The sequence below is a fragment of the Coturnix japonica genome, chromosome 2 (genome assembly GCF_001577835.2).
Source record: "Coturnix japonica isolate 7356 chromosome 2, Coturnix japonica 2.1, whole genome shotgun sequence".
Taxonomy (NCBI): domain Eukaryota; kingdom Metazoa; phylum Chordata; class Aves; order Galliformes; family Phasianidae; genus Coturnix; species Coturnix japonica.
Genome location: NC_029517.1, coordinates 55,793,194 through 55,819,180, shown reverse-complemented (window position 1 = coordinate 55,819,180; position 25,987 = coordinate 55,793,194). Strand labels below are relative to the sequence as shown.

The following is a 25,987-nucleotide window of genomic DNA, read 5'->3' as shown; positions in this document are numbered from 1 at the left end:
TTCCCTATAGAATCGTTGAGGTTGTTGCACAAGCTTTCCTTTTAACTGATTCAGTGTATTCATGGGCCATTGATTTTAAAGCGTATTTGCTGAGAGATGATTATAAGATACAGCTGCAGAGCTAAAATCTGGTTATATATTTATTTCTCCAACATTGTGTGTTCCAATGCAAGTCTTCTATCACATCTCTAGGAAGAAAACATTTCTTAGCAACTCATTCCTACTACTTCACCAGAATGGTTAAAAGCTTGGCAAAACTGGCAAACAGGGCAATTCCAGTTGTCAGGGAAAGTTTATTAAGAAGTAAACTACTTGTGGAACATAAGGAAAATGATTATAATTGTAAGATTGAGAAAGGGAAGGAGAAATGGAAGCCATAGAAGGGTGAATTTCATAAATCTGTGTTAATGTGGTAGTATAGATAAAATCACTTGCTTAAAGTAGATTTAGTTATGATCTGTAAAGTGTAATTTTATATAAGTATAGCATCTCAGGACAAAACTCAAGAGGTAAGTTTGACTTTGAAGGGGCTGTGCTAACAGAAACTTTTAACAAAAAATAAGCAATATGAATTTAATCTGCCACCGTCTAGGCTGCCATCCTGAAAGACAGACATGATGACTGAACAGTAGTAAAAACTGTAAAGCTGCCAGCATTCACTTACAGCAGGAATTTTCAATATTCAGGTATTTTAGTTACACACATGCATATTTTTCTCATAAAGTCAAGATGTAGAAATATCAAGATATAAAAATAAGAACTTTGTGACTAAAAAAAATTCCTCTCCATGACTTTGAATATGTAGTTTTCAATTTCTGCCAGACGTGATTCTGTTAGAAAATAAATTATTGCTAGAAAAGCATAAGTGACTTCTATTAAAACAATACACACAGATCAGTCAGTTTTATTAAACAGATTAAAAAAAAAAAAAAAAAAAAGGTTTTGAAAAGGGTTTTTGTTGGTGTTTGTTTGTTTGTTTGTTTAATAAGTGAGAATTGAACTCAAATTACAAGGACTGAGCTTTAGTAAGACAAACTTAAATATTGCTCATCTCCAGAATATTTTTTCATAAATATTCTTGAGGTTGTTTTGCTTTCACTGTAACTTATTTCACTAGTTCAAGGTTTTCCAGACAAAGAAAAGCAATTCCAAAATATACTTGAGATCTCCCAAGATGTCAAGAGTCATAGTCAGGGTTTTGTTTTACCATGTCCCTTAAGCATGCATGAAATATTACTACCAATAACTAAATAAATGATTAAAAAAACTAATTGTAATTGTAATTGTAAATAGTGTTATGGTTTATCTATACATCTGTTTTCACAACTGTCTAGCTAATAACATCATGACAGCATATTTCCACAGATGAGAATAAATTTGAAGGATTACAGAAGAAAGGAGATGGAATCTTTTCTCTGTCTGGGAAATGATATGTATTATTCTCTTCTGATCCAGACAGAACAAATGACAGTTCCATTTGTTTTAAATTGTATTTTAAGGAACAGGAATTAATTTCACAATTCTTAAAGGAGAACTATGGTCATAATTGTGAAAAGATACTGACAAATGTAATGTGGGCAGCTGTTTAAATTCAAAATCATTAGGAGATCATTTGTGAAACTAACAAGAGCCTCTTGTACAAGTAAAATCCAGAGTTATGTGATGCTGAAGAATTACGTATGTTAGCCAAAAAAAGCGAGATTTGTAATGTACCGTTACCCATACAGGCCTATGACTTAAAAAGCATATATTTAGGTAGTGTATCCTGTGTGTTCTTTTTACCATCACATTGTAACAACATTAGAATCATTTGATTCACAGTTCTTAAACATTTGTATAAAGATAAGCATAAAACTTCAATGGGAAATGTTAAATGTTAACCAAGTTAAAGTTGTCCTTTCCTTTTAATTTCTAACCAGCCATGATATGGCAGTACATTATTTATAAAGTACAGGACTGCAGAATTTCATTTTGTTGCTGGGGTGTTTGTTTATTTGTTTGTTTCCATTTAGTTTTACACTATTCCCTCAGTCAGTATTTTGAAACATCTTGTAGATGGGTTGTTCGAGACGGAGAAACCCTCGGACATGTATAATGGCAATTTAGTTTGCAGTGTCCCCTGCCTGTCTAACTGTGCTTCCCACTTCTTTCCTACGTGACTCATGTAGAGATTTCAAATACATTTCTTCAAATTTATTCATCAGTCTTTCACGTTCTCCTGATTTCCTGGTTTTCAGAAAGAGTAAATGCCTGGTGAATGATATATGAGCACACAAATTAAAAGCTGTATAGTAGGAGGATATTTTTTTCTGATCAAAATGCATGTTTTCACTGCTTAATTTAGTTTATGAATATTTTTGCAGTGCTTTACATGCTTTTGACCTGGTCAGAGTAAAGGGTTGCTACAAAAGTAATGCCTCCTATTTTATTATGTTGTCACACAATGTCAGTGGCAGATGTTGGTGGTACGACAGTAGAGGATGAATCATCTCACCAGTATCCTATTATGTTCCATTTGTTGCTGTGTGACAGATAGCAGCAGAGAGGCAGTCTGACAAATGGCATCTGATGTGGAAGTGCATAAGAAGCAAGAAGTGTAGAACTGAATTCCTCCGTGCAGACCAAATAGCTGTTGTGAGCGCAGTGAGGTGATGGGTGGTGTGTTTCAACAGTGGTAACAGTAACACAGAGGGCAAGCCACATTCCAGATGGCCATGCACAGCTATCACACCATGAAAGCCCTCTGATCATCTGTGTGGCCCTCCTCTGTACCTGCTCCAATAGTTCAGCGTCCTTCTTGTGTTCTGGACCCCAGAACTGGATGCAGTACTCCAGATGCTGTTTTACAGATGCAGAGAAGAGGGGCAGAATCACGTCCCTTGACCTGCTGGTCACACTTCTCTTGATACAACCCAGAATACAATTGGCTTTTTGGTCTGCAAGAGCATGCTGCTGGCTCATAACAGACACACCCACATTCTTCTTCTCAGGGCTGCTTTCAAGCCATTCTTCACCCAGCTTGTATCTGTGTGTGGGATTGCCCCAGCCAAGGTGCAGGATCTTGCACTTGTCCTTGTTGAACTTCATGAGGTTGGCATGGGCCCACCTCTCAAGCCTGTCCAGATCCCTCTAGAAGGCACCCCTTCTCTCTAGCTTGTCAGCTACGCCACTCAGCTTAGTGTCATGACACTGGCTAAGCGAAAGGCTTAAACTTCCAGAGTCATAACAGAGAGGAAGGCATTCTCTTGTGACAGGATAATGCCAAGCCCTATACCAGTTTGAAAACCATTAAGCACATTGCCAATCTTGGCTGGACTGTGTTACTTACCACACCCACCTTACCATATGGATTTGGTGTCATATGTTTGAATTGATAAAATATGGACTGTGTGGGCAACATTTTCCTATCAACAGTGCTGTCGTAGCATCAGTGAAACAATTGTTCACCTGCATTGCTACAGGCTTTTATGAGAATGGCACATAGGCTCTTGTTCATTGCTAGTGAAAACACATTGCTAATAGTAATGAATATGCTGAAAACCAGTGTTTTGAAGCTGGGAATTTGCTCTATCAAGTAGTGTTACTGTGCTTTTTGTAGCATTTGTTGTTTCCATGGAAATAAATAGGAGGTACTACTTTTAGAGCAACCTACGTAATAATTGTTTGCAATTGAAATGTCTTCAGTTTTAAGACAGACAGGTATAGCCAAGTTTCCAGTTCACAGCATGAACTATGAATTGGGTGGCATTCTGTTCTGCATGCTGTAGATTTTTTGTTTGGTTGGTGTTTTTAGTCTTTTCTACTGTAACTAGATTATCTCTCCTTTTGTAAGTATGAAATACCTGCACATAGGGCAGAACTTCTGAGTATGGAAGACTGTTCAGAAATTGTAAACACATTCTGCTGTGCTTCAGGATTATCTGTGATTTGAATATGAGGCTTAGGAAGAATAGTAAAAATGGTGTGATGGGTATGAGATTAGTATAGGAAATTCAGCAGTCAACTGGCACCTAGCTCAGTTCTTTTATAGAATCATTTAGCTGTGCTTCTTGTAAAAAAAAACATTGTATAATGCAGTGGAAAAATATGTGTTATCAAACAAGCATATTCTGGTTACAGTAATTCAAAACTTTAACATTTAACATTTACGCATTGGAGGGGTTGTTTTGGAAGTTTGAATGTAAGATTTCTGCATAACACTGCCATTTCACTTGCCATAGTATCTATTGCAAAATAACCATTATAGTATTTTTGCATAGAAATTGTAAGTGTGTTGAGTAATTTGGAATAATCATAGATTTTAAAGAGTTTAATAGTCCATTCTCATTGAAAATGCATCAGAAGAGTTACGGATTTGGGGATTTCTTGCTATTCATTTTGGATGTAACCATAGTTGAGCTCTACTGCTTCCTTTTTCATAAATATGTGTCAAGACATTTTATTTCCTTTACATGTTTTGAATCACTGCATGGTTGAATAGATATAATGGCACAAGGCCACAACTGCTCAAGAAACAAATGAATATAATTTCTAGTTGAGAGTTCCTTATTCATGTAAACACAGTCATATTGTTTATACCAGAGAAACCGTATCATTTGGCTCTGAAAGATGTTGAGACTCCTCCTCTATCCCCTCCAGAATTCTTTGTGAAATTGAGTTTTTTCACCCAGAATTTCATTTCATTCTTTTGTTTCTCGAATGCTGTTACTGTGGGGCAATAATATGCCAGTCGCACAGGAGAAATGTACAAAACACAAACATTGCATTCCAGAAGAGGATTATAAGTGGTGGCTGAAAATCCATTATCCTTGCAGTGTTCTGTCATTTTACAGGTTTGAACCTGCATGCACTTGTTTGAATTATCTCTGTTCTATTATCAACATATCACTCTTTTAGTTGGGGAATGCACCTAATGGCCTGGAAAATGATTTCAGTGTTGCACAACAGCTTTATGTTAGAATGTACTTTGTGATACAGTTAACTCTTGTCAGTTGCCACCACTGAGAAAAGCATGAAATATAGTTAAAGCTGTTGCACTGCTAAATAAATGAATGAATAAATGAATAAGTAAATAAATAAATAAAGCAAGTTAGCCTTTATTGACATTAGAAACATTTAAAAGGAAGAAAAAGGGATAGTACTGTCCTTTTGTAGCACGTTTGTATACAAATTTATTTTTAAGATACTTGTCATAAAGGTGGATTCTGAGTATAAAAATAATAACCGAATTTTTGCCTAAGCAAAACAAAACAAAAAGCCAATGATGTGCATTTCCTTGAAATTAGGTTTTAAGGATGTAATAGGCAAAAAAAGCATATTTATGAATTTGTACTGTAACTAGAAAGATTCAGGCTATATATTAAGGAAAATTATAAAAGGATTATTAAAGGACAAGAATAAAAAATTAAAAAATGCCAGCTTTCTTAGCTAGCTTTAAAATATGGTAGGCAAATGTGTGTCAAGAGTGTTTCTAAAGTAGTTTATCCTTCACAGGACAGGAAGACAGAGGTCCTCCTGACCTGTTTCTCTCTGATTCTTTTACTTGGGTAGATCCATTTCTGGCAGAAAGACTTGATGTTTGAAACTAATATTCTGAAAGATTATGTTCATCTAGATATGAGAGAATAATTCCAGCTGGCCTATGTGTATTACAGGTATAATAGAAACCACATTATTTTCATTGCTGCCACAGTGATTTTTATTTTTATAGATTCACAGAATGGACCATGTTGGAAGGGACTACAAGGATCATGAGTCTCCAGCCTCCCTGCCAGGCAGGGTCACCAACCTCCCACTTTACTAAGCCATGTTACCCAGGGCCCCGTCCAACTTGGCCTTGAACACCTCCAGGGACAGGGCATCTACAACTTCTCTGGGCAGCCTGTTCCAGTACCTCACCACTCTCATAGTAAAGAACGTAGTATAGAATGCTCACTCCTTAGCTCAAAATGAGAATGAAATTTTTTTTATTTTTTTTTTTTTCCCCTCCGGAAGACATGAAATCATATAATACTCTAAGTTGGAAGGGATCTTCAAGGGTGATCATGAACAACTTCTGGCTTCCTACAGGACCACACAAAATTTAATATCTGTGTGTGAGAGCACTGTTTAAATGCTCCTTGAACTCCAGCCCCACAGTGTGTAACCAATATACCCAGTGGTCCTTTTTAACAGTGCAAAAATATTCATAGCATTGATGTGTGGAAATCAAACTCTATAGCCTGAGAGATATAGAGCAGGTATGTTTATTTCAGCAGTGTACATACACCAGGTGCAAGGGGGATTGCTCCTCCTAACTTGCACACCATAGGGCAAAAGCTTGGTACAGATATAGGCAGAACTAATACATAATCAATGATTTTCCCAGAATTCGTATACATATTCATTATATTTCTGAGAACCCCTTAGCATACGGTCCCTCCACCTTGCACATGTCGTGAACAGTGGGGATACCCTCCTGGTGGTTGGGGGGTGAAAGCTCATTGTCTCCTTCGCAAAGCCTAGTAGTCTTTCTTGCTGTAAACTTCTGACCCTGTGGGAGGGGTAGTCCCCAAACCAGTTCTAACTTGCCTTGTGGACATCTTATCACTTACTCACTAAATGTCCTCAAGCTGTTCTCAAAACACTTATCTTTATGTCCTCCACCCCCCACATTGTCCTAATCCCAGCTTGTTGCCATCCCCATTCTTTTAGCAGCCTCCGCATAGTTGCTTCTGTAAACAATCTTTGTCCTTTGTTTCTGTGAAGCATCTTCTACTCTTCAGCACAATGCAGTGTGATCTAAGAGGGTTTTTATGAAGAAATATCTGTAATGAAGTATTTCAGAATGAATGTACTTCATGAGACTTGCTGTGTTCTTGAATGTGCTGTTCACTGATGACCCTTTATTACTTATAATTGCTCAGAGCAAAGCTGAAAGACAGTGAAACAAGATTTTTTTGGTATTTGTATAAGCACTTCTGGCACACCAGGCAGCGTCATTTGATTCGTACCATCCATGAAAGTACAGACATACTATAATAATAAATTGTTTGCATCATTAAAAATAGACAGATTTCCTCCACAGGAAGTGTAGTGCTCGTTAAAAACATTGTTGCATAGCTTATGATTGCAGGGCTAGTAGTTAAAAAATAATAAATAAATAAATAAATGATAAAATAAAATGAAAGTCACTGACACACTGTAAATACACAATTCTATGATATATGTCCTATGAAGTCTCTTTCCAATGGAGGACTTGCCAAGTGGAGATCAGCTTGCGTTCTGTTTTCAAATGTGCAGTGTTTGCATTCTATACTGTTTAGTACATGCATTGCTATACCAAGCCCTGTCAAGCAGCATCACTGCCACAATCACTGATGTTTTCCTAGCCATTTAAGTCAATTAGTGATGAAGATATTTAAACTAACAAAATACAAAAATGCAGGTTAAGACTCTTTTTATGTGATCTAAATTATTTATTGTGTTTCATGCTGGGGGCTTTCTTCTGGTGTTCAGCTGCTGGGAATCATGTTTGTCCTCTAACTGGACACACTCTGATAAACTGTAGGATTGGCATGCTTTTGCATAAGGAATTTGTATTAAATGTCAGAGACTACAGGCATCCTGGTTTGCAGTGTTTTGGGGCAGGTAATCTTCACATAATGGTGTTCTACACAGGCATATAGCTAGAAAGACAGAGCACGGCTGGCAGGAGAGGAAAAGGTGGAAACTACGTAATGATGTAGTAGGACTCTGAAACATTTCTGAAAACAAAACTGAAAGTTTTTGCAAGTAGAATAACTTTTTTTTTTTTTTTTTTTTTTTTTGGGAAACTGACATCCATGCTTCCGTGAGTTAATTAGAAAATATTCTTCTGCTTCATTTTTAAATCCTCTATATTACAGTGTGGAGAGCCGGTGCTCTAACTTGTTCATCACTATACATGAACGGAATAAAATAAAGCTCTGGAATTCAGCCTTCAAAATATGGCATGCAAATGGAGAAAAATCTAAACTATTTGAAGTTTGAGATGAGGTTCAATTTTCTGTGTATTTTCTCACTATTTGCTATTTGTGTCCCTTTAAATATTACACACATTAAACAGATCTCTAATCATAAAGATGCTTTTAGTACCATTTCTGAATAAGAATTTAATGAAAATGCCCAGATTTGTCAAGTCGCTCTTTTTATATGCCTTTATAATAACAGCCTCACAGTAGAATGAAAAATTCATCTTTACAGCAGAATTCACAGTGTTGTAGTATATTTGTGTTGGACTGCCGTATACAAACCTCTTTTATTCTTTGCTTGAAATAGTTCTTTAAAAAGTCTCCAGGAACACTTATGTGAAACTGGGAGGACTGTAGTCTGTTCATCTAGTGCTGTGCACTAGTCACCTGACAAGGTGTTGTGGACACACAGTCACTCCCAGGGTAGGGATAGTCCAAGTTAATGATTTTCACATAACGTTAAGTGAGAAGATAATGGCCATCACTGGTTGGACTCTGGTAGTAAGTGTCTTCCAACTGTTTATGTAATATTAAGCATGCTGTCATACATTGTAAACATAGTTAATAAGAGTTTCATATGGTACTAATTGTTAACATCATCCAATTTATGGCAGGATAAAATGATGGAACTTCGAGTTAGTCCATTTTCCAAAGTAATGTTTATCAGAGATAATAACTTTCCCTGCCTTATGCAGTAAAACAGAATCTTTAAACCTGTGCCTTGTATTCTGTTGAAAGTCAGTCTTTTAGATACAGGGGACTAATGGTGAAGTGAGTATTTTGAAGTATAATTGCTTAGTGTTAGGTATGATTTCTCAGATATAAGTGGGCACACTTATTTTGAGGCCATGTTTTTAAATGATTTCAGACATTTATGCATGAAAATTACTGGTGTCATCTACATTGTCTTGCTACTGTGTAAGGAAAACTATTTTGCAAGGATTTGCTTCTTTGTTCAGAGTGGTGAGACCAAAAATAAAAGACCTAATGCTTGGAGACAGCTTTGAGAAAATTGTTCTTGAAAAAATATATTAATTCATTCAAAGCAGAGTGATATAGCTGTGTCCTTTGCAAACTATATATGTGTATCCCATTAAATTTTCTTAAGATTCTGAGGATTTGTGTGCCATTTTCCATTTGATAAATGATATCTTCTAGAAAAGGTTATAAAAGTCTGTTCTCCAGTCTTTTTGTAAATGGTTTTTGCAACACAGTTCATAAACAATCTAAGTGATATTGTATAACAGTAATAGATCAAAGTGCAAAAGTTGTATGCATGTCAAATTATGTTTTGAGTTTTACTGTTTGGACTTTAACATTCAGAATACTACTTCTTCTTAAGTTTGGAAAGTATTAAAAAGTATTTATTAGGATACTGTGTTCTCTGAGGTCAAGCTGACAATTGTCCTAGGTATAGGAAACTGTTCCTTGGTAAAAGTGGCTTTTGCAAGTGCACTGTTAGTCTTAATCAAAACTATGTGGATATTGTGGATGAAAATGATCAACCTCTCCTAGAGCTGAAGCAGCCACTATGCACCATTGCCATTTTCTGGGCTATTATACATTGGTAGTTAAGTTTTCTGACATAGACAGCTAAACTCTTCAAATGCAGGAGACTATAGATGTCATTTAATCAAATCTGAAATACTTAAAATATGTATAGTCCATTTGAATTTTCACTTTACCGAATGTTACAGCAACTAACTTTGCTGCAAATAACTATACTGCATCCAGGAAATAAATTCTACTTCACTGATGTTTCCTCATTTAAACCTTTTCAATTTCCTGTGTTCAGGATAAATTATAGTACTTGAGCTTTCTTCAAGTTACATTCCCAGTGTTGTTTTACTTACAGCTTTTCTCAAAAGATGAACTTCATCAGCAGAAATACATTGTTTTTATAAGTCTCTTTTGGTAATTAGTGCATGATGTGTAGTCAGGAACCACTTTGTGTCTGTAGCAGATACAAGGTCTTACTGATGAACTGGTTTCTCTCTGATAACACAAAATGGTAAAAAATTCAGTACAGCCTAAAATATAAACATGAAAGAAAATATGTGATTGTGATTAGAAGAGTAGAGAAATTAATTGAATAACTTAAGAGAAAGGTAATGGCCCAAATAGGTATGCAGAAGACATAATGATATGAATATAATGCTATATTAAAAAAAAAAAAAAAAAAAAAAAAAAAAAAGGCCATTTTTGGCCAGATTTTCAGGAGTGTTCTCGTAAAAGCTGCCTTCACCAACATGAGCTCCTCTTGCTATTAATATCTGAGGAATGAGAATTCATTGTCTAGAGTATTGTATTGACAACTTAGTGCTAATCATGGTAAGAAGCTTTTTAGACTAAAAATAAAAGATAAGATTATTTACTGATTCATTATCTTTATTTGAAGTGTCTGGATTTACACCAGACCGAGATCAACAATGTGAGCTCCTGCCCATCTGCATTATATATGTGTACTTTAAGGAGATCTTAAGACGAGCAGACAAGAAAAACACTTTACTGTTCCAAACATGGCAAAGCATAATTGCTGCATTTTCTGCACAAGGAAAGCTCCTGTCAACTTGAATTAGGATTTACTATGGCTGCCTGATCCCAGTGATGTTTATAGGTTCTAAGTTGGTACATGAGATGAAACGATCTTTTTAAATCATTTATTTACATATCAGTTATCATATATGTAGGTACATTTAAATTGCTTTAGACACGCTGTTTCATATTGTCTCGGGTTACTCTGGAGAACTGAGTTACATATAAAGAGCAATGCTTGCTATTATAGGCAAAGTTTAGAGGAAGTCTTCCTCTGAAAGCATACACAAAGAGAACACCAGGAAAATAGTATGTTTCTATGTTTCTTTTGATTAAAGAGATGTAATGAATAATATATGGAGTGAAAACTGGTAATCTTCTCTGAGTCTCTGTTTTATTTTGTCACATTAACTCCTGTCAGTACTTAGAACACATATTTGGTAAGCAATCCTTGACTTCTACCAAATGGTCAATCAGTTTAATCCCATTATCTTTTCTCTGTGTTTTTGTACAGTGGATTATTTAACAAGAAAATGAAAAAAACAGATATGAGTTTAGGAAATCATTTCTTGTGAAAGGGACAGTTAGATAATATTAACATCCCCCTTTTTGTTACCTGCCTGAGGTAAACATTTGCACAGCATGTAGTTCTAGAGAAGGACAAAAGCTCTAATTATAACTCTGCTGCTGATCTGTTTTCTTCCCTGTATACATCACAAATAAATTACACAGACAAATAAACTCATTCAGGGTATCACTCCTAGGAAAATCTTATTTTCAGAAGTTCAATGGAAATGTGCACTAGTTGTTATTTTTTTCACGTTTCCAAATATTTCTCTCTCTAAAAAATTTGAATGTCACGTCTTTATCTTTGATCAAGACTACATTTTGTCAAACATTTAAACAGCTAATGTTGGCTCAGTGCATGTTTGAAATGTTGTAATGTATTAAGCTGCAAAGCACAATCAAACTGTACAAAAGTATGAAGAACTTAAAAGAGGCATACGAGTTACGCTGGCTTCCTTAATGTTTAATTGAATGTGTGTATTTTAATTTATCTACATTGAGCTTTAACAGGCATATTTATGTTATGCAACCATACACATATTGTGTTCATCTGAATGAGGTTCTGTAGATTGGTGCAGTTTATGAAACTGGTTGCTGATTGATCAAATAAATCAAGTTTTAAGTTGATAGGCTATATTCTCAAAGAAATAATGGAAACCTGGAGGTATAGCAAAAAGGCTATTATAATTTTCAGTAACTGCAGTTGAGAATGGCAGTCAGGAAGAGGAAAGGTGACCTTCTGATTTATTTTTATTTATTTATTTATTTATTTATTTTATTTGTATTTATTTATTTATTTTCCAGCACTCACCATTAATAATTTTGCATAAAACTTTGGTACTTGTGACTTGCTTAATAAAGTTACTTTCCTTATTGTAAATGGGATCTCCAAAAAAATCCTGGCTATTTCAAGGCTGAAAACTATGTACAGAGTTGTTCCCAGAAGTATTAGTATTCAGTAAGAAATTTTAAGGAAAGGCTTTTGTATTTTCAGATTTGTGCTATATCTGATTGCAGAATCATTTCAAATGCAGGCAAGCTTCAGTTTTAACATAAGAGTGTTTTCCATACTAATATTTAGGCAAAAGTTGATCACCTTGCAGACCTTGAATTCAGCTAAATCCAAAAGTGAAACAACTTTTTAAAACTGCATGTTGTCACAGAGCAATCATATTTTATATTTTGTGTGACTATTTTGATACTTTTTCAGTTTACTTTAGTGTGAGGGTGTTTCTTTTCAATGTACTACAATGCTTCTCTAATTCAGTATTATTTTCTTGATAACAGATAGCAATGGAACAACAATGACTTCTGTTCTCAGCCAACTATATGATTTATGGTGCCGCTTGGTAGAGATTTATCTTTACTCTGACCAAATCAATATCTAACTCTCAGATCAATGCATCCCAGCTGAATCTCAGCAGAAGTAAATAACTACCTTTTGTGTCACCTAAGGTTTTATGAGTGTTAGGTCTAAGACAGGAAATAACATTTGTGATCATGTATATCAGACGTTTTAATATAGGATATCTTTAAATTTTGTTTATAGAGAATCATCATATTTTATACGTGCAGAACAAAGTTGTGAAAAATGTGCTGTGTTTACACATTTTCAGCATTCAAAAATATCTGTTTTGAACTGCTGTTGTTCTTAAGTCAGCATTCTGTTTACTCATTAAATTTCTTAGACATCTCTTCTTCTATGGAGTTTAAACTTTTTTTCATTGGATTGGAACTTTGTTGTAAGCAGTAAGCTTCCAGTGAATTTATATATATATATATAATTTAGATAAAAGTTTTTTTGTTTTTTTTTTTCCCAGAAAATACAATAAAATTTTGTTTCTAAGGTTCTTCCTTCAACCAAACCTACTAATCTTATATGTTACCATTTTCACTCACATGTAAATATGTACTTATTACTGTATAGATGGTTACATTCAGTTGTACTAAACTTGCTACTAAGCCATTTCTAAAGTGAAGAATTTTTGTTGGTTGTATTTTACTGATGGTTAAATTTGATGGTTTTACTTCCAATAGTCTTTAGCTTGCTGGTCCACAATCACAACACATTCTGCAGTATTAGTTTCATTGTTATTCAAGTACCTAGGTTATACATGAAAAACATTTTGTATTTCTATGTTGATGTCAGTCTCACTGTATTTCATTTGCACTTGGAAATTATAAATAAGCATACTTAAATGCTGTCTAAGTTGAAATCTTAAGTACTTTATGCCAATTACATATAGGTTAAGCTAAATTGATATTTGGTCCTTAATGTGTTACGTACAGGTCAGTGATGCATTGAGGTTGAGTGACACAATCATGGATATGTCATGAGTAGGTGTCATGGGTAGAAGAAAGCACAACCATGTAAAAGCTTGGTCTATTGATTAAGCAAGCTTTCTTACTAACAGACATGCTGAATTATAAGTCTAGATACTGTCTGTCAATTGTAATTAAACTAGTCAGCATATGAAATTTTGTTCAAATATGGAATCTTTCCAAGATTGTGTGGCTGCATTCAGGTTTTAATTAACTGGACACTATTTTGACCTTATTTGAAAGCTTTTTTTGTCAGGCTAATAATCCCTGTCTTCTTGTCTCTATCAAGGTGACTCACTTGAAAAGAAACCATGATATTATTCAATATCAAGGACAACTATGTTAATTATCTCAAATTATTTAGATACATTCTCATGTGCTTATTAAAGACAAAAAGTTAAGTTTGCATAGAAGTCTAATTTAATAATAATAGATGAGGAATGCAAAGTAATGTCTGTGATTTAGTCTGTTTTTCTTTCTGTTGTGGAGGAGCTGTGGATTATGAGTGAAATGTGAAATATGACTTCAACCTTGAGCTGTCTGTTATTTTGTCATTTCATTCAAATTTCAAATTAAAAAGATTTTCATGAGGTTGGATATGTAGGCATGTGGCATTACAAGAAGCAGTGTTGGATACTAGTAGCAAATACTATTTCTGTTTTAAGAGAAGGGTATTTCAAAGCTGGTGAATATAAGCAATCAGTCTTCAGATAGTTCTAAGCTCTTTCTTGTCAAATGGGATTTCCTTTCAGAGGATTCTGGTACTTAATTCCCATCTGCTGTGTTCAGGGGTTACTGAAGCATCCCCTTTCTACTTAATTGTTTTGTTCTTCTCAAGTGTCATAATGTCATTTAAGGATTAAATGCAACCCCAAGTTCACATTGTGAAAAAATCACCCTTAATGAATAATTTCCCTCTTCCCAGTGTTTTTTCCCCCTTTCGTTATGTTCATGTGCACATCATTTGCTGCTTGATCCTTATGCTTGTCTACATGACAAGTAGTCTGTAATGGAGAAAGTTTAAATAACTAAACAACATTAAAGTAATCTGTTAGTTTTGTATATCTGTATCTAGATATATTATATAAATGTGTAGTTATCTTGAGCATAATAATGTAAGTATTCCGTTACACAGACAGTATTCACTAGGATTCACTAGCTAAGGGCTTTCAGCAATCATCTTTCTCACTTTTTTTTCCCATTATGTTCACACACCCCCCCCACCCCCCCCAGAGTACAGTTTATCTTTGATTTTGAATACATTTTTAACTGAATTGTCAAGGAATCCAAAAATACAAAACTTCATTTTCAGAAAAACAGGAATGTTAGCCTTGCCTTGGGCTGCTTTACCTAAGGCACAATCATACTCCTTTAACAGGAACACATCAAAATTTGACTGCTATATTCTTAAAGTTGGATAAATGACCACTGAGTCCTATTTGCTTCTAAGCATATCTTTCTTCAGACTAATGAAAGAACCACTAATTCAGTCCCAAGGAAAAGACATCAGTCAATGTAAAATCACTGACTTAGCCTCTTGTAAGACAGCTGCTCCAGAAATGATGTCTTCTATTTTATTGTGTTGGCCCATGATGTCAGAGACAGATGCTGATGGTATGACAGAAGTCAAAATTTCCCACCAATATTCCGTTGCATTTTGTTGCCATGTGACAGATGGCAGCAGAGGGTAATCTGATGGAGTGATGTCTGTCATGGGAGAACATATGGAGCAAAGGTTTGTCATTGAATTCCTACCTGTAGAAAAAATTGCTGCCATTGACATTCATCAATGCTCGCTGAACATTGAAGGAGACCACACAGTGAGTGCACTAAGGCACCAGGTGGTGTGTTTTAGCAGTGACAGCAGCAGTGGGTCACTTCTGCTTGAGCAGATTTTTACCAGTGCAGCATACAGTCTCTTGTTGATTTGCTGGCAAAAATGCATAGCTAGTGGTGATGACTGTGTTGGAAAACAGAATTTTGTAGCTGAGAATTTGATCTGTTCAATGGAATTGTTGTGCTCTATGTTGTGGTTTCCATGGGAATAAATAAGAGGCATTACTTTCAGATCATCTACATGGCAAATATCAATTACCAAGTTGATAATATAAAGAAATCTATAGACTTTGGAAACCAGAACTCCATGGTGACACTTTAAATATGTTTAGTAGAATTTTTCAAGCAAGATAGGAGGAGAAAAAAAATGGAACGTAACAGCAACATGAACAAAAATGGATGATAATATAGAAAATTGTTAGAATGCTACAGAAATTAGATCTATGCAGTATTTGGAAAGAAACAATTATTTGCTTATCACACCATCCAGTCTTAATAGTAGCTATGAAGAATGCTGTGTCACATCTGCTTGGGGAAAAGTATTTTCCAAGAAACAGTCTCAGATAAATTCTTCACTAATTGAACACCTTGCTAGTGCTGTTTTGATCACGACAATCCTAATTTTAGATAAATCCTGTATTACTAGAGAAATACCAGAATGTTTTCAGAATGTAAAAGTGTGTCAATTTTCTGAAAGGACAAGCTAAGGATAATCTGTAACATTAGGCTGACAAATGTATGCAAAATAAATTAAAAATGAAATAGTTGAGAAAGTATTAAACTTGTTAAAAGTTGTAATGATGCCTTTCAATATGCTTTCCATAAAAAGACCAAGTGAAACCCAATTACACTGTTTCATGAAATGATGAGTTCCATGGCATTCTAGTAAAATACATAGCAATGAACAGTAGCAAAAAAGAACGCATTAACTGGCTACAAGCTGGCTACCTGGGAGTTAGCAAAAAGTTATCATCAAGGCAGGATCATCCAGAAAGAAAATAAAGATATACCACCAGAAGTTTAAAGGATTGGTGTAAGAACAAATCTATTCAACTTCATTATGGTTTAGAAGTAAGTGTAAAAGTATTGCTGATAAATGTTTTGGGTGACACAAAATGGACAGAAGGTTGAACACAGATGAAAACAGCAACTCCTGGTGGAATAACCTGTATTACTTGATAGACTGTGCTACTCAATTCAATAAATGTGAAGTCCTACGATTTGGGACCTGGGATTTATAATAGAAGTGAGTTAGGTAGAAATATATCCCGGAGAACCGCATCCAAAAAATCAGAAAAGCAAAATTTCATACAATCATATCATCATAGAACCATTAAGGTTGGAAAAGATAATCTAGTCCAACCATTCATCTACCATTAATGTTGCCCACTAAACTGTGTTCCTTAGTACCACATCTGTATGTTTCTTGAACACCTTCAGAGATGGCAATTCAGCCACCTCCCTGCAGAGCTCATTCCAGTGCCTGACTGCTCTTTCAGAGAAGTTTTCCTAATATCCAACTTGAACTTCCCCTGGTGCAACCTGGGGACACTCCCTCTTGTCCTGACACTAGGGACTGTCCAAGTGTTGACTGCATGACTGCCCCACTACTGATTTGTTGTTTTGTCTTAGGGAATCTGAAAATATTTTTGGAAAATCAAGGCCATCAGCACTCGTATAGTTCAGCTCATGCTTGTTTTGTATTGATGGTTATAAAATGTTCCCTTGAACTAGGAAATATTTACAGAATTGATGCCGCATGACATACTGTGCCTAATGAAATCTAATGAGTCAATATTTTACTGTATCAGTATTATGATAGAAGCATCTCATTCTGTTCCATCTTCATTTTTGTATAAAAAAAACATTTCTAGCTTAATTGGTCTATAACATAGACCCATTTTACTTGTTATGATTAACCCTCTCTTGTTAGAAAGAGAAATACAGAAAAATAATGTATGTAACATACTTCAAGTTGCTGCCAACCTACCAGCTACCACTGGAGCTGTGCTATAAACTCAAGTTTACTCTTTAGAGGTCCTCAGGCATAGAGATCTGTGTTTTCGCTGTTCAGCAGAAAAAAATAAAAGACACTCATATCTTTATAGCTATGTAGAGTCATACCAGGCTTAGGTTTGATGAAAGAATTTGAGTATGAAAGCAGCATAGAAATGTCAATGCATCAGGCTGATCTTTTATGTTATTAGATACTGAGATTTGCACCAGAATGTTGGTTTTATTTCTATGCTGTATTAGCTGATAATTTTAAAGCAGATATCTAGGCCAAAGGGAAGAGTTAATGTTTGTAGGAATAACCACAATCAGAGTGGTATAAACCAGCAATCCAGTGCTGCTAAATCCAGTAAATACCTTTTCATAGGTCAGTGATTTGGAAGTAGCAGTGCTCTGAAGTCAATGTAACATGTACATCATTTCAGTGGAGAAATATCCCTAATGGTAATGTTGTGATGCATCCAGTTTACAAGATGCTGAGAAAAATTGATTTTTTTTCAGAAATTACAAACAATTTAAATTGAACAGAACTGACAAATTTGGAAGCTATATACATATGCTTTAACTATTGACAAGAGAAAGAATGACAGCTTCCTGCTTAAATACGGTAGCCAGTTGCTATGGTATTTCTGTAATATATATTCCTTTGATTTGCAGCAATTTTATGTGGCAGATCTGTGTTGATTCTCTGTTGTTGGCAGGCAGCATGGCAGCATATTCTTAATTCGTTCAGTTATGCTTTTCATTATGAAAACAGTGGAAGATGCTATGATTTCATTTGGCATCCTTGCAATTGCCACATAAATTGGTGTGTTTTCTGCTCAGTCAGTGAAGATCTCTTCCAGTCCCTTAATCTGGGAGGCTTTGTCAGAATTTTTTTTATTTTCTAAATTCAGGCTGTTACTCATTAAGATTTATGAAAAGATTCCAACTCTAATAATAAATTGAAAGATAAAAGCCACAAAAGTCCTGCTTCTTTCTCACAAAATGGATATGTCAACTTCTTTCAAGGTAGAATAGTACTAAATTTTGAAATGTATGTTAGTATGTATAAAGTATTCAGAACATTAAGTTAAAATAAAAAAGCTAACTACATATCCTAAAGCAAGACAGGCATGAAAGTAGATATTTTGGTTCCAAATATAAACATAATACAATGAAGTCGCCATCTGTAGCAGTTTTCTTTCCTCAGTAATTAGTAAAAGTTACAAAATCAGTTTAGTGGTTGTGTTTACAACAAGACGCACAAATAAGAAACAAGAGTGTAAGAGATCTAGTGAGACCTATTGACCCTTCAGAAAATCTCTATGATTAGCAGGATACAACAGCAGGGTGGATATTTTCCATTCAGAAGATTAATCCATAACAAATCAGATTGTCATTGAAGCAATTTTTTTTTTTTTTTTTTTTTTTTTTTTTTTTTTTCACTAGGTAGAAAACCTTTGAGCTAAGAATGTTAAAATGAACCATCATATATTCTGGGAAGGTCCCATTCACACATCTTCCAGGAGTAGGCTGTAAGAGAAAGCTGACTAAAATTGTATATTGGTTACTGAATCTAAAGTAAGTTCTTACGTATAAGCAATAAGTTACTTCAAGCGCATCACACTGTCAGGTAAGAATACAGTTAAATACTTTGATAACTGCAGAATTAGACACTTGTTCATGGCAGACATTTTCTTAATAATTGTTTGTGTTCAACTAAAAATGGTTTGATTTCTGTGGTAGACTATAAAAAAATGAATTTGGAGGGTATGATCAGAGAAGAAAATAAAACTTGTCAAACTAAAAATATTTTCTGTTCTTTCTCAAATCCATATCTGTTGGGTAAAAGGAAAGAAAAGGAGATATCCAGAATAGTACGCTTGAATCTTTTTTTAAGAGCTTGACATTACACTGTGAAAGTATAAGCTGTAGTCGGTAACTGTGGTTAGAAAACCTGAACTGGAATGCAGGCAAGTATCTGGCCATTAATGATCAAGAATGATAAACTCAAATTGGGAAATGGACAGTTCAAGACTAGAAATTATAAGGGGAAAAAAAATAAAACAACAAAAATTACTATGATTTAGAGATGCATAACTATAGACAAGTTTGAAGAAAAGTGTGTTCAGGAGTAGCCTTCCATGTGGGAAAACACATCTCATGTAATTTAAGGTGGAAATTGGTATGACTAGACTAAGCAGTCCAGTGATCCAGAGCTGCGCCTGCAGCTCTGCTCCAAGGTCTACACTTCCACATGATGTATACAGTTTTAAACCTAACTGTTGTAACACTTTCTTTAATATCAGAAACAGTATGGCAGAGTTTTTGTATTGATTAATACATTTATTTTTATTTTTATTCTTTCCTTTTTTTAATAAAGATAAATAAATATTGGAAATACAGCTGATAAGTAGCCAGGTAACAAGGTAGCAGAAGTGCCAAACAAATATGAGACAAAGATTCAGGCTGTATTTGAATTCAAAAGGCCTGTGGCAGTGAAAAAATATAAAATGGAGGGGAGTTGGCCAGGAGAGCAATATAAATATATATACTATTATCATTACTATTATTATTACTTTTCTGTCTCAGTAAATAATGTTTTTTGTTTGTTTGTTTGTTCTATCCCAGCCATTCGTTCTACTTCTTTTTTTTTTTTTTTTTTTTTTTTTCCATTTCTCTTCCTTCATTCCTCTAGGAGGAAGTTAAAGTAATCAGCAGCTATTGTGTACTTCAGAAATCTAAAGTTTCGTGCAATCGTGTTTTTTTTTTTTTTTTCAATTGCATTTTCACCAATCTTTCCAGCTCATCTGTCCACAGCATGGACTGGTTGTGCCTGGTCTCATTCCTCCCATGTTGCGGCACTTGACATTTCCATGAGCTTTCTGTCAACCTATGATCAAATAAATTACCATTTACAGACATCATCATGAATGAAAGATATACCAACACTGGAACAGAACTTACAGGGTTGACTGTTACTACTTTATAATAATCTTTCCTTGTGCATGTATGATTGACTAAATGTTAAGATAAATTCCTGGTTGTGATGCATAAAGAAGTAGAAACAGTAAAAACTTATCCTTCACTTCTCATAGAATTGTTAGATAATTTACACTTACAAAGAAAAGTGTGCATGATTGATAAGTGTAAATAAGGAATTACATGTTTGGGGTAGTTCTAAAAGGTAAGTGGCTTTATTCTGAAATTGACTTTTATTAAAACCAAAAATTATCTCTGGCTTCTCCACTTAGGTATGAATTCTCATTAATAGTTCTATTAAGTAGATATTTAAACAGTTGTAGTAGCTGAGATAGATTTTAGCAATGCTGGAATCATTATTTATTAATTTACTGATATAGTTTTTCTTATATATGAGTGCTGCCCTGGATGTAATGACTGCTATTTTATTATGTTGACAACACAGCTCTGGGTGCTGCATTTCAGTAGTGACATCAACAGTAACAGTAGGTCATCTCTGCTCAAGCAGATTTTTATCAGTGCAGCATCCAAGTTCTTGTTCATTGCTGGCAAAAATGCATAGCTATTTGTTATAACTGTCTTTGAAAACAGGGTTCTGTAGTTGTGAATTTGTTCTGTTAGATGGAGTTACTGTGCTTCTTGTTGTAGTTTCCATAGAAATAAATAGGAGGCATTTCTTTCAGAGCAACCTATGTAGGTTTTGTGTTCTTTTTCACAGCCTCAAGCAAGTCGACTGGCTAGCACCTGGCATTTTTGCTCTAAAAAGTGATAGTGAAGCACTCTCAAACGTCTCTGTATATAATCCATTATCTATTATTTGTTTGTACACAGGAGACAACCAGTTGGCTTTTAACCGTGAATATCAGTTAAACCCAGTTTATTTGGATTAAAGAAAAACCCTGTGTTTCCAGAAAAACCTTCTATTCTTCCACCTTTCCAGAAAAGAACAGTTGTGCTGAGCACTTCCCTTTGCTAGAACAAGCTAATCCTCATATTTCTTTCTTTCCTTTGTTTTCTTTCCGCCACAGGAGTCATCAGGACTGCCTTGCATAACATGGACAGGGAAGCCAGAGAGCATTATTCCGTTGTCATTCAAGCCAAAGATATGGCTGGGCAGGTTGGAGGGCTGTCAGGGTCCACAACAGTCAATATCACACTCACTGATGTCAACGACAATCCACCCAGGTTTCCTCAGAGTATGTACAATTTCAGTATATATTTTGTTTTGAAAATTGTGATAACTGTCAGTGAAGTCTAAAGCTATTAGTGGAATCAATTAAAATTCAAATTCAAGGTGAGAAAGCAACTAAGGAATTGTATGATTTCACCAATATTGCTTCTCTAATATTTTTTTCAATTTTCTCATGTTTTCCAATGAAGCACACATATGAAACAACTGAAATACTGAAACCAATGAAGATTTATTCCAATTAAACACTGAGTAAGAGAGAGATGGATGATAAGTAAATACTCATGCCACATGTGGGTTGTTCTCCACTCCTTTTAGAATGTGTATAATGCAATAACCGCATAATTTTGATCCCACAGGTGAATGATGTTGTTCCATGGTTCAAAACAACAAAAAGTAACACATTCAAAGTTCAAATTTGCATTTGGCTGCTTCCATACACATATACCAGTTTTCTTCTTCTATTTCTTTCTCTAAACTCTTGCAAACTTTTAAGATCACTTTTTTACACTGCAGGTGATCAAACCTAAGCTGTATACAATTGTTGAACTGCAGTGAAGTCTGCCTTTCTCGTAGTTAAATGATTAGTCAGTGTTGATGTCAAACTGAATGTTCTCACATTGTAAGCCAGAATACTCTTGTTAGAAAATCTTTGTGTGACCACTTGTTACAGAGTTATCTCTAGATCTATCTGTGTCCGTGACGGGGTCAGTAGACCCACAGTCCCACTGCTCCTCTTACCCCCCCAAAATAAAAGGGGAGAGGGGGAGGGGGGGGAGGGAGGGGCGAGTCAATGGTTTATGGGCCAGTTTGGCCTGGTTCTGTGACTAATGGGGCAGGGGGACCCACAGACCCATGCCCTGGGAAAGGGGAAAGGGAAAAAAGAGGGAAGAGTAGGGAGATGGGAGACGGGCCTAAAACAGAGCAGTGGCAACTATCTGAGGAAGAAAGCTAATTACTAAATATTACATCAGGATGGAAGATAACACCATATAATACAATATAATTGGAACTGGGGCTAATGAATCAAATGAAATGAGAGAGAGAGCCCGATACCAAAAGCCTTGCTCTGAACTGAAGGCGAAATGGCTAGGGGATGCCCTGACAGGATGAGCAGTGGAAAAGAGACAGTCTCGTTTAGCAACTGCCAGCTATGACACCACAAACAGGAAGCTTATTTTTGTGTACATTGATCTGACACAACAGCTGGAGTCCTATAAGTACTCAGAATTCAGTTGACAATTTATTTGAAAATCTTCTGGAATGAAACTGCATAGCAAAGCCTACTCCTTTTGCCGACTGGCTCAAGGCCAGTAAGGATCTTGTAATCTGGATTCAGATGTTGCATGAGCCCTTGTAGTACATAATGAACTAGTAGCTATAGGTACATCCACTGGGAAATACATTAAGCTATTTGAATGGGGAGATTTATAAACAATAGTAGAGATCACAATGCTCCAGGGAAAAACAAAGCTTCCTGGTAGTACACAATATGTAAAATCTGGTCAAGCAATAAGAAGGCTCATTAAAAATATTGTAGAAAAGCGTGGTTTTTTGGTGCCTCACAAACGCAAACAAACAAGCCTTTTAAAAACAACTTTTAATAAAGTGTGTTTGGTTTTAGGTTTCAAAAAATTTTAGCTACACTCTGTGCTCTATTTGATAATTCCAAACTTTTGGAAAGACAAAGGGAAAGCCATATCTTTGATCAAATACATTAAAGCAGTTAAAGTACAGAAAATGTCTTAGTTTTTCTGCAGATTCAGGAAGAAATGCATCCCTATGACTGGTCCCTTTTATTTTGAGTGGAAGTTTTTGGCAAACTGACTGACTGGTACAGAAGTGCACATCAGCACATATATTTCTTAATGTGTATTAGTATTTTATAACAAATTGAGGAAATGTAAAACTTTACATTATCTTGTACAGAATTGAAGGGACTGTAATAATTGTGTAAAATATTTTCAAAAACTACAAAGCATCATTTCATTTCTAATTTAAAATAATTATTTAATAAAGCAGGGTAAAAGCCTTGTGTTTTAACATGTACCAGTTTTACCAGAAAATATTAATCCTGGAACAAGTATTGTTAGTTATATTTATCTTTCCTTACGAAGAATTAGTGTGCCACAACATTAACATTGCCTTTTCACTTCTTTTCAACAAGTGTAGCTGAAAGCCATTGCAAAAGAATGGTAGCTGTATGTTAGTAATAATGAATCAAAGCACTGATGTTCTAAAATCAGCCCATACTTTACATTATGTATTTAAACAGTCTGTCTTTCTGGCCCTGTAGATAGGAGTTCATGCACATGGACTAAGTTAAGCTTGATTTGTTCTTACTAAATAAGCTCTTAATAATAATAATAATAATAATAATAATAATAATAAAAAACAAAAAAACAAAACAAAACAAAAAAAAAAAACAAACACCTGATTAAAACCTGAAAAAGAAATTATACATATATCTGTTTATATGAATTTATTTTTTCTGTACTTGCTCAAAATTTTCTTTCAAAGAAATTATGAGAGGAAGTGCTAAAGTACCAAAAAGACTACGAAGAAGATTATGTAACTTTTCTGCATAGATGTATCAGTGTGATGATCGTAGTTCTGAAATAGAAGTGAATACATGGTAATAATAATCTCTGAAATAAGATGTATGGCTTAAAAATTCTGTTTGCAAAACACAGAGGTATGTGTCAGAAGTAGGCAAGGGGTTGTGAATCCATCAGAATCATGAACTTAATCTTCAGATGCATTTTGCTTTTGAACTACTTATTACATCTTGTACAATTCTAATTTATTTTCCTTTATCACCACAAGTTTCTTTTTTTTTTACAGAGTCTTAGTTATACATGAACTAGCTATGTAATATAAACAGGCAGACAATGCACTGCATGAGAAGGTCTTTTCAATAATCAGCATCACTCAGTTCTTGTCAGTTTCAGCACTGATAGATCCATTTGGCTGATAGTTGAAAGCATTAATTTCATAGTCATACACTGACTTCAGTAATCTGTTAATAAATGTTCATCTGCTGATGAAACATTTGTATCAAGCTTGATGTACATAAGAATTTTCTGTATACTTTTGCTTTGTTAATTCTCTCTAGTCTTGCTTAGGATGAGTAGATTGGACATGTTTTGCTTTGTTTAGGATGAATACGTTTTGATTGCATCTAGATCATCATACTTGGCAGATGCTTTCACTGACATGTTTTGTACATCAGATGCTAATGACTACAGTCCAGATAGTGTGTAGTAAATCTGTCATTTTGTCTTGAGCCCAATTTTACAAGGTAATGACTTCCCAATTCCCCATTTGTAGATTTACTTCTTTCGTACGTCTAACTCTGTCCTTTAGAATAAAGAGGAATTTAAATATGATTCATGAAAAAAAGAGTTTTTATAAAGCTTGATTGTTAAAGCCTTGTTGTTTTATAGGAACATATAAAAATAATATGACATTATGTATGGCTTGGGCTGGAAGAGACCTTAAGGATCAAGTTCTAACCCCTCTGCCACAGGCAGGGTTGCCAGACACTAGGTCAAATACTTGATTAGAATCTTAAATAACAGGTGAACTTTGTTTAAAATAAATAAATAAATAAATCTAGAAATAAATCTTGGCCCTGTAAACATTGACCTGTCTCTCTTTTCACTCAAAACCAGGGGTGGGCTGTTCTGCATAACCCATACTTTGTCTGATTCAATATATAAACTTAACTGCCTTATTGATGTCTGAGTTTTCAAGCAGACTGAAGCACTAGAGGCAGGAAGTGAGCTAGTCCTTGTAATGGGCTGAAATCCTGGGGTAGGGCAGTGCTGCCAATGATGGCTTCCCAGCTAGACCTCCCACAGGAGTTACTGGCATATCCTCCCACTTGCTTCTGAATAAGATGTGAACAGTAATTCAGTATGGACTTCTAAAGTATAATGCTATCTACATAAGTTATATTTGTAGTTATTTGTAGAATGAAAGGAAGGTAACAAGATTTTCTTTAGATAAGAATGCTGTTAGGACTATATTTCAGGTTACTGTAAAATTCTGGCAACACAGGTCGTGGAGAATGTACATGTTTGGATTTGCCATTAAAACTGGATATAGGTTATATTTGCATTATAGTCACATGGCATAGTTCTAATTCTAATAAGTATTTTGCTTCTCCCACAATCTTAAAGCTAGAGAACTATTTCAGTTATTTTTTTAAATAAAATTCTCCTTTAACAAGAATTCACGAAACTTTTGATAACACATTTTTATAGACTTCAAATATAAAAGGAATCTAGGAGAGGTAAAAGTATGTTTCCATCAAATCTGGTTAAATATTTATGGACAATAGATGTTAAGTATAGTGAGCTTTAATGTCAACTACATGCCACAACTTTACTTCGTTTAACTGTAGTATATGGAATGTAGCAGTGCTTTCTATTTCACTTTGTAGGTATCATATATGAGGATTTCTATGTACAAGATAGATTATTCAATGCATCTCTCATACATGTCAAAATCAAACAAAAACATTTTGAAGTAGTCTGAAATCATTTTCATCCCATATGGTTTCTGA

The 25,987-nt window shown here is 34.9% G+C and overlaps 1 protein-coding gene across 7 annotated transcripts in view; it reads left to right on the top strand.

The window, feature by feature from the left end:
• CDH18 (cadherin 18) overlaps positions 1–25,987 on the top strand; it is a 450,693-nt gene that overhangs the window by 362,549 nt on the left and 62,157 nt on the right. For all 7 annotated transcript variants that reach the window (XM_032442471.1, XM_032442473.1, XM_015854439.2 and 4 more), the window contains one exon: positions 21,257–21,424. In XM_032442471.1, coding sequence (XP_032298362.1) covers positions 21,257–21,424 — 168 coding nt within the window. The remainder of the gene's footprint in view (positions 1–21,256; positions 21,425–25,987) is intronic.